This window comes from Anarrhichthys ocellatus, unplaced genomic scaffold (genome assembly GCF_004355925.1).
Source record: "Anarrhichthys ocellatus isolate YVR2014 unplaced genomic scaffold, GSC_Weel_1.0 scaffold16, whole genome shotgun sequence".
NCBI classification, from domain to species: domain Eukaryota; kingdom Metazoa; phylum Chordata; class Actinopteri; order Perciformes; family Anarhichadidae; genus Anarrhichthys; species Anarrhichthys ocellatus.
Genome location: NW_022280046.1, coordinates 1,432,183 through 1,446,112, shown reverse-complemented (window position 1 = coordinate 1,446,112; position 13,930 = coordinate 1,432,183). Strand labels below are relative to the sequence as shown.

Genomic DNA, 13,930 nt, shown 5'->3' with positions numbered 1-13,930 from the left:
TCTCTCTCTCTCTCTCTCTCTCTCTCTCTCTCTCTCTCTCTCTCTCTTCCTTTGAGATGGATGCGGGTTGCCTTATGTGCTCTTGAAAGACCTTTTCAAAAACGTCTCAAAGTGTGTAACAAAATAATAGTCTAGTTGAACGATCCGCAATTTTATTATGGCTATCTAAAACATAACATTTCCAGTAGCTACAAAAATAAAAAGGAATACCTAGCCTCGCTGAATAGACGTTTGCAAAAGTATGTACTTAATCTTAAAAAACGTAGCCTAAATGGGTCCGGCCTATCTATGGACGTTTTTGTAGGCTGGGTTTTGGGGGAGGATTTATTTTGGCCACAGCAGCGATAGCTGACACACCGCTAATGCACCACGTGCCACGAAGCGCGCGGTGGCTGTTTTATCACTTCGAGAGGTACATGTAAAACAAACGGAAATCACCGGAAATGCCCGTTTGAACGTGCAGCTATCGGAGGTTACTCGGCCCCTATAGGCAAATAAAATGTTTAGTGCAACGAAAACTCATAAAACAGAGAGGAAAAAGCCTACATTTTTATTCTAATTTACTTCTACTCTACATCGATGGGGCACTTCATCATCCATAAATTGTGAAAATAGAAGAATTTGTCCTAAAACATCCTTGTCATTAATTTTCAGAAAACCAAATGAAGTAACATTTAAATATAACAACAACAACAATAATAATAATTAACTCTCTCTTCAGACTCAAGTACAATAAATAATACAGATCTGTATCATACTCATATCATTCTCTGTTGTATAGATTTTGCTCAACCTTTTTTTATTCATTTTTAATGCAAGATGGAAGGGCGGTACAGTAAATAAACAAATAGAGACTGTGACATAAAGAGACTCACACACACACACACACACACACACACACACACACACACACACACACACACACACACACACTTGGGGTAAAATTCAGTGTGCTCTTAAGAGAGAGAAATATAGAGACTATGTTGATTTGTTGTAATTCAAGGATGCATTTACCATCAGTTGCATTCATTCAATCCATACTTTTGTGTTTGTTTAATTCACTTCTTTGACCAAGTGTGTGTGGATTCTATACGTGTGCCTGTGTGATGTTAGCGTGTGGTATCTGAGGTGAAATGGGGTTCACACAACAGCATATAGTAAAATTCTGTGCTGTATAGCCTGAAGCTGGTGGATATATGGACACACATGCACTGTGCACATCAGTTTGTGTGTGCACATGTGTGACTGCTTGGAGCTGTGTGTGAGCTTTGCTGTTTGTCTGATCGAAACCTGACACCAAGCCACCGCTCTGAGGTTTATAATCACCAGCAATTAGTCGTCCTCCAGCCCAGACCCTCAGGCCTCCAGACCAGCAATTAGACTGCCCCGAGTGCCTGGTCAGCATGTTTCTGTCCTGAATGTAACTTCTATCCAAACTAAAAAAACACACACAGATAAAACGGATATGTGCACACGCCTAAATATGAAAACATGAATATGAAACATTTACATATTAGCAAGAATGCACTGTACACATTGCCTCCATTTACAACTCTGAAGAACGTGCACACACAGACACACACGTCCACGCTGACACAGCCACACACACACACGCAAATACACACCGAGATCTCTGTTTATTTATACATGTCCAGCAGCTGCCAATCATTTTGCAATTTTTTTTCACAAAATGGAGATTTTCGTGTTTGCTCTGCCACCTCCTAATAATATTTTACCTCACCCGTCCCCATTTAAATGCTCCTTCACCGCTCAGCCCTCTAGCCCTCGACACCGCTCACTGGACTCTGAGCCAGCATTTAACTCGCAGAGAGGATTTGAAATATGTCAGAGCAATAGAAAATACTAATTAGTGGTGCAGGTGTAGAGAAATACTCTGTAATTATATGAAATACAGTTATTGTGAGTAAAAAGCATGCCTTAATATAGAAGCGATAAATGTGTCCACATTGTCGACCCAACAGGATAAGGATTAGAAGTTTGGCTTTCATTTGTTGTATTTCATTTAAAGGCACACAATAGATTACACGTATTCATGCAGCCGTTTTCTGTCAACCAGTGTGCAACAGTAGCCTACATCAACTGCAAAGCTCTCCACGTGGAGTTTCCCATTTAGGCTCAAATCATGGGTCCGTTTTGCATCTTGATAATAATTAAAATAGAAGCAAACACAAAGTCTTTGTTGTCGTTGCACACACTGTACAACAACATTTGCTGCGTAGCTCTTAGACACAATCACAGAATCACACAAGCCCCTGACATAGTATTACAAAGATAGATTTTAATAAGAAGTGACTTATCAACATCAATAGAAGTGACCTATAAATACATTTCCTTATTTAAAACTATCCCAGCCTTAGTCCTGCGGTGTGGGGGTGTGATGATGTTGGTGGAGGGTCTTTTGTGGAGTTCAATTCAAAGATGGCTCTGAGATAGAAGCTGTTTTTGAGCCTGGAAGTGCAGGTCTTTAACACCCTTTACGCATTTTTGCTGTTGCCTGTACTCACAATGGAGAATCACAACGGAGAAAAAGAAGAGATAGAGGCCTGAATCTTACCAGCCGAGTTTAGCAGAGGAGCAGTGACTGCAATCCGAGCCTACGACTCCAGTGAAATTGATTTGGTGCATGTTGAGCTACATTTAAATCACATATAGTTAAGATTCATTTGTTCAAATACAAATAAACTAAGAACATAATTTGTTTGTGGACAATGGGTGTAAATTAAGGTTGTTAGCTTGACAAAGTTGCCTTGGAACGTTTTTTATTCTAACTTCCGAGGTTGTGTAGTTACTGCTCTCTGCATTTGTAAGGCACTATAGCCATTTATTTGTTTATTCTGATAAATGGTACAAACTAGTGTAGACGTTTCATACATCAAAATGTATTATTTATATCTATGTGATGAGTGACTGTAAATATAAGAATGTCAAGCAAAGTCAAAATAGATTTGATTTAATAGTCTAGATATATCAAAGGTCTAACTATTTTGCAAATCTTCTCCTCAATATGATTACATTCTCTGGAGAACAATCCTCATTTGCATAATACTATTTGTAGGTTTGGATTAGATTTCCTTGGTCACACTGGAAAACAAGACATGATTTAGAAAATCTTGCGGCAACAGTGAAGCTCTGCTGCAGAGCTGGGACCTGTAGCCTACGATGGTTACCTCTGTAGATATAAACTGTAATCTGGGTTTAGGCCAGATTTATACAAGGCTAAACACCACAGCGAGTCCAGATCCTCTGGGCTGAGTTCAAACCCCTGGAGATATTTCCTCATCTGTGTCAGCCTCTCATCTGGCTTTGGACTGACAGCTGCTTTAATGGGGCGTAATAGCAGGAAATCAGAGTGGGTTTCCCTCCATATGTGTGTGTGTGTGTGTGTGTATATGGTGAGGGGGGAGGAAGGTGGTGTGTGTATGTCGGGATAGGGGGCGCAGGACAGAGCCCATGCTGTGCCTCTCAAACCCATGTCAGGCCTCAGGGGCTTGCTCACACGCACACACACACACACACACACGCAAACCATTTCTTTATCAGCCTCCTCCCCTGCCCCCCCTTCGCCTCCCTGCACCCCTCCCTCGCCTCACTCCGTAGAAACATCATCCTCGTCCGTGAGCTGCAGGCCACACAGGAAGTTGCATTGCTGCACTAATCAGGGGCACCCTGGGATGCTGACAGTGTAACCAGAGTCCATGTATGTAGGGAACTTTGTGGGTGAGATGTGTGCATGCATGCATGTGTACATGTCTCTTTATGTGTGTGTGTGCGTTGTAATAATAATTATTCATCAACCTACCTCTGGTTAGCTGATTAGGTCTCCATAGCAACAAAGACGAGTAACCGATATAGAGCGGGTGATTTTGAGTTTTATTAAATACTGAATTAATTGAAATTATAATAAGACATCTGTCACACAATGCTTCACATTCAAATGAAGACAGTCGAAGCAATTAAATATATTGTTTATTTTGTAAAGCAGATTACAAAGAAAACTGCCCGTGTTCACAGTCACTGCAGTCTCAAAGAACAGAGAGTGAAAATATCAAGGTTCCTCTTGTGCAGGGTTAATACGGTAAAGCTTGATAATATTTTAAATCTGTTAAAAGATGTTTTCTGGAAAGTATTTAGATCACTTCCCCGTCTTTGATTCCCATACGAAAAGGCCTAACAGGAACCTCACGTCCTAAAACCGCAATAACTCTCTCAGGACAAATCTAATAGAGATTATAGTATTCTCATAGCACATCAGAAATAATCCAAAAAACGTGTACCTCCTCAAACCACTCTTTCAGCAGCAGGTGAATTACTGTAAAAAAAAAAGTAAAGATTAGACGTAAGAAGGGGAGCAAATAGGAGAGGTCTGGGGGTAACGGGAGTTATGCGGTGTAGGATTTTCCCTTTTGTGAGTGATGCAGGGGGTCCATGAGGATTGACATGACTCCAAAATAAACACCAGGTTTTTGGTACAAAGACAAAACGAGATACAAAAAAAAAAAAGACAGGGTAGAGGGAGGGAGGGGTCCGAGGAGAAGAAGATGGAGGAGGAGGAGGAGGGGGGTTAAAACACGGGATGATTTGCAGCTTTTCTGTGTTCTGTCTCCGAGCATGAAAGCTGTCATGCCACATTAGCCACAATGTTCCACAATGTTTTCCTCTTTTACTGTAGAAACAGCCTGGAATTCTCCATAACAATCTGAAGCCATACACACAGACACACTACAGTAAGCCATGGATTTGATTTGTCTCCGGAGTGGCTTTATTGGGTTGTAAGAGGTTTGTTGGTTAAGTTGCACATATCTGTGACAACTTAAGCGCTCTGTAAGTGCTACGCCAGCTAATTGTATTTCAAGTTCACCTCAAAGTCTCGCGGCCTCACGGCTCTAATGCTGATTTGAATTAGTTTGTTATAAGGAACGCCAGGCCTGCTGCTGTAGATGCTGTTATTGTGTTTGGACATTGTTGTCGTTACCTTGACAGTGATAATAAAAACAGGCAAACAGACGCAGAATGAGAGCGATAAGAGGTGGATCCTCAAACAGTAGGCAGTTAACGATTAAATATTCCTGACCATATAATACAAGCAGAAAAATGTAACTTCCTTCCAACAAGCTCATATACATGAGGAGGGGTACGAGTTTGTGGGATGTCAGGGCTATAGTATGCTTTCATCCCAGATAGAGTGGACTTGAGTGCACTGATACACTGCCAAACCCACTCACTTGGCAACCCTCGTGCTCTCCGTCCCCCTGCTCTCTCTCTCTCTCTCTCTCTCTCTCTGCCATCGACGCCGTCTACTTTGCTATTTCCCTCAGTCACTTACCTCCTCCCTCCATGTCTTTCCTTTTCATCATGCCCTTCCCAGTCCTTGCCTCCGCCATACCTTTCAACTATTGACAGGTCTTTGAATTTGGCTCATGTTGGTGATGCTGTGCTCTTTATCGCTGCTCTTTACGTTCTGCTCTGCTGAAATTAGGACTGCGTAAAAAAAAGAAGAAGCATCAGGAACGGGAAAATGTTGAGTCAGCCATCAGCTCCCATCAATGTGGAAATGTTCCTAATTTGAGCTGAAACCAGTTCGCCGTTATGCTTCTTGCCCCCAGTTTTACCCCTGCGGCGGCGCTTTCTCGCAGGCTGCTTACAAATCCTGCCTCCTTCACCAGAGTTGGCAGCTGCTGACCCTAACAATGGCTCTTAACCTAGCCATGACATCTCAAATGTAAAGTGTTTCATACCCATTAAACCCACAATGCATTCTTAAATTAGGGGCTTAATGTCTTTTGATTGTGGTGTAAAACAGGAAATGTATACAATATTCCAGTTGCATTAAAGTGCAGTTTTCTGGATACTCCTCAGTGCCAGCTGCTCAGTGAACCCAATCTAAGTTAAAGGAGGATAGTGTTATTCCATATTTTTGGGGTATTTCCTACAAATCCCATTAAAAGACCCAAACTAACTGTGTAGCCAAAGCCTGATGCATCTTATTCCTCTCTGCCACAGACCTACATTGTTGTGCTAAACCTATTATGAACACATTCATGGGTCACATGACACGATGAACATGGGCACCGCAGTTTATTTAGAGTCAGTTCTACACAGTCCTGCTGCTGTGAATACTCGCTGAAACACCAAATGTGTATTGAACCGCAGATCAAAAATAGTTCCCATCAAATGCATTGTTCACTATTGTTTGGGCAATGTTTGGGCAAAAAATACAGTGTCCAGCTGTTTTCGGGAACTATTTAGCCTTTAAAAAAACAAACTATATCTTTGTGACCCATTTAAAAAGATTTATATCTTCAGTGGGATTAAATGGGAATGAGGCCACAGACAGGGTAGCGAAGTCAAAAAAGAAATTGTGAAAGTGACTAATGCACACTTATCTCTGAAAGATTAAGAATGTTGGGGTATTTAAATCTATGGCAGTGTTTATTTTGGCTTAGTCTCATTCTGTCCACATTTATACATATTCAAATACTTCAAATGAAAAGAACATGTTTATTTTCCACATTCATATTTTGTTTTGAGCTAATTTAGGAATTGTCTTAAAGCATTTGCTGACGAACCCGTTCCCTGCATATAGCCTCTCTCTTTCCATATCTTTCTGTCCATTTATCTTTCATCCACCCACCCATTCAGAACAGTAAGTCAGGTGGTTTAGGTTTATATGCCGCCTGACCTCACTGTTGCTATCAGTTACAGCGGGGCGATCTAGAGTGATGTCATCCAAGTCTCTCTTCATCTTCCGCTGTGTGTAAAGCCACCCTGCTTTACATGTGTGTTGCTTTGTTCCCCGGTGTGTCTGTGTGTGTGTGTGTGTGTGTGTGTGTGCGCATGTGCACATGTCAGGGCCTTCATGCATCATACAGGAAATTGCAGGTGTTGGTTTGTTTGCATTCAAGGCTCAGCTTGCAGCCGCAGTCAGGAGTCCTTTCTGAAGGCCACATCCTCCTCCAGGGTTTCTTCCTTAAACCCTTTGAGCTCTGCCAAAACTTCCAAGAATATAAAACACACATTTTCAACTTTAGCTCTCTCAAAAATAATCGCAAAGAAAAGGACGTCTTTGCATGTTTATTTCATTATGTTTAATAATGTGTGTACGATCTTGGAATGGCTTTAAGATTAGATTTAAAAGATGATCTACTGCAGCAATTTTCTCTACCGAAATGTTGCTTTTACCCAATCAATGAACCACTAATGCCTCATCCCGTTTCTCCTCCTCTGCCTCTGTTCTCTTTTTCTCTCCCTCACAGTAGGTTTGGTACTAAGTGTGCCCGCTGTGGGCGGCAGATATTCGCCAGCGACTGGGTGCGCCGTGCGAGGGGAAACGCATACCACTTGGCATGTTTTGCGTGCTACTCGTGTAAGAGGCAGTTGTCCACGGGAGAGGAGTTTGGCTTGGTGGAGGAGAAGGTCCTGTGTAGGACCCACTACGACACCATGGTGGAGAACCTCAAACGAGCGGCTGAGAGTGGTGAGTAGCGGCTCTGGCAATTGGTTTCTCTGTGGCTGTCCAGATGTTTGCTCAAGAGTCCTCCCAAACTGAGGTTATCTGAATTTGCAAGCAAAAGGAAGACTTCATAATTAAATGTGTACAATTTCTTATTTCTCATATCATTGATTGTTTAATATGTCTGGCCTGCTTCTCTTTGATTTCTCAGTGGTCATGTTACAAGAGCCCAAGAGCTCCCTTTATGATATGGTGTCCAAGACCTGTGGTTCAAATACATCTCCTGGGATCTTTTTTCTTTTCAAGTTCTTATTCAATACATTTGTCTGTTGTCTCACATGTCTGCCGTTGTGTTTTTTTTTTCAGGTAATGGTATCACATTAGAGGGAGCAGTTCCAACAGAACAAGACAGTCAGCCCAAACCGTCCAAAAGGGCACGGACATCGTTCACAGCAGAACAGCTACAGGTCAGACACACACATCGCACCAATCTCAGCTTAAAATCTGTGTTTTTAATACAATTTGAAGCCTTTTTTGTAAATGTGCAGCACTCTCAGCTACACATTATTAACCCTAAATCCAATGTGAAATGATCTCTTCAATCATCGGAATTTTTAGCAGCGTTTGATTTCATGCTAATGTTTTATCCTCAATATGCAGATCATGCAAGCTCAGTTTGCCCAAGATAACAATCCAGATGCCCAGACGCTACAGAAACTAGCCGACATGACAGGCCTCAGCAGGAGAGTTATACAGGTCAGTACAGAGATATCCACTTTCTTCTGTTACTAATTTATTTACTTGTGTTATGGCACGGTTGTTGCTGTGTGTATTCAGCAACATACAAACACCTAAGGCTTGATCCAGCCATACAATGAGTAAAATAAGGAAAGGTAAAATTGTGTTTTCTGCTAATAGATTATATTAAAATGTTCATGTGTACACATTCATAATAAAAAATATATTCTAAATGTTTTGTCTGTCATTTATGATTCTTAAAATTGTACTTTTGAAATAAAACAACATATTTGTTTTTAAGAATATAGCTACATGATGTCTGGTTACATTGCGTCTTCATAGGTGTGGTTTCAAAACTGCAGAGCAAGACACAAAAAGCACACGCCCCAGCACAGTGGGGCTCCCCCAGGTCATCTCCAGTCCAGGATACCCTCGTCCCTGCCCGATGAGCTGCATTACTCTCCCTTTGGAAGTCCTGAGCGGGCGCGCATGGTGGCCCTTCACGGGTATATCGACAGTGAGTTGTAGTTTGTGCAGTATGTAGTCAAATAAACGGTCTAGCTTTTGTTCGTCAGTATATTCTTTATTTCACTATTTAAAAATTATTTTCTTCTGTTTTATTTGTGTGCTCTCTAGGTCATCCCTTCTCCATGCTGACCTCTCAGAGTCTCCCTCACCAGGCCATGTCGTTGCCCCAGCTCCCCCTCAGCCGCTAGCGCTCCACCACTATGACCCTTATGACCCCCAAACCTCCGGATCCTCACCCTTGATCTCCATCACTGAAGTCTGCGAACCTGACCCGGAGGTCATGCAGGAGTCAGATTGGAGAAAAGACATATCTTACAAGGAGCCCTGCCCAGGAAAGAGGAATGGAAGAACGAGGAAAAACTTACGTCATTGTGTTATTTTTCTTCCTGAGGACAGGAATATCCCTGACTGTATTTTACACCACGTAAAGGACCCATTTTGCTTCATATGTACTGCATCCTCCACTCCACCAATACATCCTCAACTTGATAGAGGAAGTTTCAAAGGGATGAAACTGACCAAGGACGCAGGAAGGAAGCCTCTTGGGTGATGTCAGAATACTGAAGATAAACAAAGAGGGGAAAATGTAAAGGGGGACTGTCATATTGGCCCAAGGGCCCGTCACACGCAGTAGACCACATTAGAGGTAAGACTCCTCTCTCTTCTCTCTAAGCAACCATGAAGGAAACATGTATGTAAATGAAATAAGTTGACTGTTGAAATATTTTCTTTCGGATTGACAAAGTGACTGTATGACATCTCAAAAAACTAAAACTTCTGTGTTACATTTTTGGTCAATTTTCACTGCAATGCGGTGTAGAACTAGATTTTTGTTAAAGAATGAAACATTGTGTGCCTTATCGTTTCAATTATTACTACCTTACAGCACTGAATCGGCTTATTAACATTTCAGTGTGTAATTTGTCTCGAAAGAAAGATTTGAGTGTTTTTTAATTCTATAGTTTGGAACAAATTACGAGGATTTTAAACCTGCCATTGGTAGAAAATCAGCAACTTGACTGTTAATCAAGAAGGAAAACCACATTGCACAAAGTCTGGAATTGTGTGTTATTAAATTATGGCTGTAACATTATAGAAGCAAACCAATTTTAGGCGATCATGTTACATGACGGAGAAACAAAGGGAAGTCTGAGATGAGCATACTAGTCAAACTACAAAATCTGTTACTAGTTACATATTTTCAAATTTCCAAACAATTGTATTGTCACTAATTTATCATTTCTAATGTTGTTTGTTCACCCTGTGTGTGTGTGTCTCTCGCACAAAGGGAAATGGAGTGTTGGTGTCTTGGTACAATATGGACAATATGAAACAGACTGGGGTTGTACATAGTAAGATGTGTGCGTGTGTGTGCGTGTGTGCGTGTGTGTGTATTGGCAGGGGTAGAGAGTGTGCATCTGTATTTTAGTGCCATGGCCATTGTGTGAAGAACAGGATCCAACAAGACCTCAGTGTCCTTGTATTTATTGAGATGGTAAATCCCTGTAAAGCACTTTTTTTCCTCTGAAATTGTTTTGTTTTGTTAAAAAACATGAAACGAAATTCAACAAAAAAGTTTATTTGATAGACTGTGCATCATAAATGTTTTGTGTACTAAAATGCAATAAAATAGAATGTGATATTTTTGTGGTTTTGAATCATTTGTGAGGATAAATGAAGGAAGCAATTATTCACTTTTACTTCCCCAAACATGTGTGGCACAAAGCAAAGAACATGTGAGGCACCAAGATTAAATTAGGCTCAATGGGGTAGGGTATTTCAAATGACAAAGATACAAATTAAATAAATCAATATTAAGTAATTGTATTTTCCATGTGTTCTGTAATCATGCATGATGTTTAGTTCTTTGGTTGTGTTGGTTCCTCCTATTTTTGTGGATAGATATGTTCATCCTAGTGTGTGTGTGTGTGTGTGTGTGTGTGTGTGTCTGTGAGAGAGAGAGAGAGAGAGAGAGATGTTGTGAGTTGCATTTTTTTGTGTGATGGTGTATTTGCCATGAAGCAGAAAGGGTGCATCGTGGAAGATTCTGTTTGTGAAAATAACTGCTGCTTTTAAATACTTGACATCATATTCATTTTATTTACATCCTCTACAGACAGTTTATTTTGATTAAACGTTAAAGGGAGTAAATGACCATCAAATAAGTATATTTTGTAATGTGTTGTTTAGGAGACAACACTTTTCACTGCGACGTGAAGCCTAAATTGATATAATCTTATATACTGACACATAGACTAACATACCTCCATTATATTATTTTGTATATTATTTATATCTTTGCATGCAGGAACACCTATTGTCAGGATTTGAATGTGCAATAGATATAATCAAAGATATTCCTGTCTGGGATCATAACAACTTTCTTTGGACAGTTGGTATTTGACTTTTCACCACGGAAAGTGATATTCAGTCATAAATGCTTCTTAGCAGACCTGCTGATGACATCAGATGGAATTAATATAAATATAGTATGTTTGCACAACCAACAACTTAACTCAAAACAACATATAGTACATTTAAAATGATCAGTTTCATATGTTGCTTGTGCATATTGCGTTTGAAACTAGTCTAAAACACACACATGGAAATAAAGATGAATGCACTGACAGCAAGAACTTCTACAATATACTGCATATAAGGAGGATTTCTGAAAAAGAAGGTAAATAATCACAACATAAAAAATACAGTATGAACCTAACCTTTTGTTTTTTAATTAATTGTATACATCTTAAACAAATACATGTAAAACAAAAGCAGTTTTAATAAGCTATTCATAAACGCCTCAGTTGATTTTGCTGGTCTCTTCCGGTCCAGTTGCAACAGACTTTTCACGATCAACGCCAACAACCTCGTCCCAAGCTTTGCGACAGGTCCGCACAATCCACTCATGGTCGGAGTCAACTGTTGGAAAGATTTAAATTTCAATTGCTTTGATGTGTGTTAATAGTAATGGAAACAAAGTATATATATATTTTTTTTTAAACAGCACAGTTAACAGTGTTTAACACCCATGATTAAATGAGAATAACAATACAAACCACAGATTGAGGTGTGAAGGTAAAGCGTTTAATTGAAAAACTCCAATAACCAGTAGCCTGCATAATTAAACCACAGGTCATTCTGTGTGTGAGGCTGCAACGGTGAAGTGCCATTCAAGTCTCTGGTAAATTTGTCAAATCAAGATAAGCCTGACAATTACTAGAAAAGAACTTCTCAGAGCCACTTCAGACACCAATAAATAATAACCCCCAAAAAGTGGACGCCAATTTTTTTTAAACCGAAACGACTGCCAGAGGAGCTGATAATAAACCAGTTTTTCATTGTTAAAACTGAAATGAGTAGCTAATTGCGGGGGAAGTGAGCTTTCTCTGGAGCGCACGCAGCTGCACGCACTTGAGCGGCGCGCGGGCCTCACCCCCCAGGTTCCACTGCGCGCGGGGCTCCATTGTACGGGGGGGGGGGGGAGCAAGGTCTGCAGCTCTCGGACTGATTGTGTGTAATTGCCAGGCGTCAACACCAACAGCCACTTCAAGTATAAAACGGCCCGCTCCTCTCTTTCTCTGGGCCTGTCTCTCCTCTCTACCTGGTTCTGATCGGGAGGTCAATTGAACGTATACCGGACACGCGGACAGCTGCCACGCAAAAACAGTCTTTGTAACGCATTTGAGAAGGTAATTATTGAAGCCTATACATCGTTACGTTTCGACTGACCTCAATTAGCCACAAACCACAACCTTCCCTAATGATAATTAGATTGGGGGCATTTTCATATTTGCTGTAATTCTGCCCTCTTGAGTATATAGCAGCGTTTATCTCAGGATTTATGTCATATGTAATTGGTACCTTGGGTTATTTGAGGGCACAGGTGGCTGGTATTTGTAGGTAATTTCCTGCAATCCGAGGACAGCAGGACATTTTTGTGATTTAGCTGTTTTTGCAAGTCAATACATTTAATTTATAGACCGATCACTCTTTTCATCTTTTCTGTGATTAGGGATATTGCAGTTAGACTGATAAAAACAGAAAAAAAACATCAAGTCATATTTTGGTTCTCTCAAGTAATGACACTGTCACATTTGTAGGGCAAATTTCAGAGAAATTATTAACCTTAATCGTGAATGGAGTGCAGCACACTACACACTTGTTTTTGAAACTGTTTTCTGGTTGATATCCATCTCGACTGCAACAACCTGCATGGACGACCTTTTTTTGCAACGTACACAGGAGAGAGAGTGTGGAAGCGATAATGGCACCTTGTTAATGTCTGTTTATCTTAATCCTTAAAATACACTCAGAGGGAAAAGTGTTTCCTTCCAGCCTAATGCTTGCGAATTAACACACGCGCACACACACACACACACACACTTAAGAAAAAAAAATCTGCTTTCTTGTACCTTTAGATATTTGCATAAGACATGATTGCATTCTGCTGGATATGGTATTAGTATAAAGAGAAAAAAAGGAGAACTATGACACTGTCACACTCTGAACCTGGTTCACCGACAGTGACACAGAGTTATATGTGATATATGTAAGCACATTTTGTGGTTTCTGAGTTCAGGCACCACAGTGAAATCACACTTATCTGAATGTGAAAGCTCAAATAAACATTCAAATATGTCTGTCTCCAATTCAATGTCTCAATGACATCACAGAAAACAGCAGCGGTCTTCCAGTTTCTTTAGCTTTGAAAGAGAGATACTGATCTTCAAGAATATTAATCCATCTGTCACAGCTCACGGGATTAACATGTGAATCCTGTTTCATTGGGGATTTCTTTTTTGTTTTGGTTCTAAGATAACAAAAAAAATGAGAGTTTGAGGAAAGGCAGCGTGAGGATATGTTCCATTCCCTAAAGGGCCTCGGCTGATTTTATCTTCTGTGAAACACCTCCACTGGACGGGGACAAAGGGAGGGGCCGTGGTTTGGTCACCAGAGGTGTTTTCCTTGGCAGTGGAATGTTTTCTGAGTGGAACTCTTTCTGTGCGGGGTTTCAAAGGGAAGCGGTTATTCCAGAAACAGGAAAGTGCTACAAACAACATGGCAACACATGGCCCCTGCTGGAGCTGCCGCCGCCGCCGCTGCAACCGCAGACCTTTGCCAAGAGAGAACACACACGACTGACTGTGTGTGTGTGTGTGTGTGTGTGTGTGTGTGTGTGTGTGTGTGTGT

At 40.8% G+C, this 13,930-nt stretch overlaps 2 protein-coding genes across 3 annotated transcripts in view; one reads left to right on the top strand and one right to left on the bottom strand.

The window, feature by feature from the left end:
• lhx6a (LIM homeobox 6a) overlaps window positions 1-10,366 on the top strand; it is a 14,292-nt gene extending 3,926 nt beyond the window's left edge. For both annotated transcript variants that reach the window (XM_031855402.1, XM_031855401.1), the window contains 5 exons: window positions 7,275-7,495; window positions 7,838-7,938; window positions 8,132-8,227; window positions 8,552-8,726; window positions 8,846-10,366. In XM_031855402.1, coding sequence (XP_031711262.1) covers window positions 7,275-7,495; window positions 7,838-7,938; window positions 8,132-8,227; window positions 8,552-8,726; window positions 8,846-8,925 — 673 coding nt within the window. In that variant the 3' untranslated portion in view covers window positions 8,926-10,366. The remainder of the gene's footprint in view (window positions 1-7,274; window positions 7,496-7,837; window positions 7,939-8,131; window positions 8,228-8,551; window positions 8,727-8,845) is intronic.
• Window positions 10,367-10,742: 376 nt separating this feature from the next.
• morn5 (MORN repeat containing 5) overlaps window positions 10,743-13,930 on the bottom strand; it is a 10,047-nt gene continuing 6,859 nt past the window's right edge. The window contains exon 5 of the mRNA XM_031855815.1: window positions 10,743-11,659. Coding sequence (XP_031711675.1) covers window positions 11,541-11,659 — 119 coding nt within the window. The 3' untranslated portion in view covers window positions 10,743-11,540. The remainder of the gene's footprint in view (window positions 11,660-13,930) is intronic.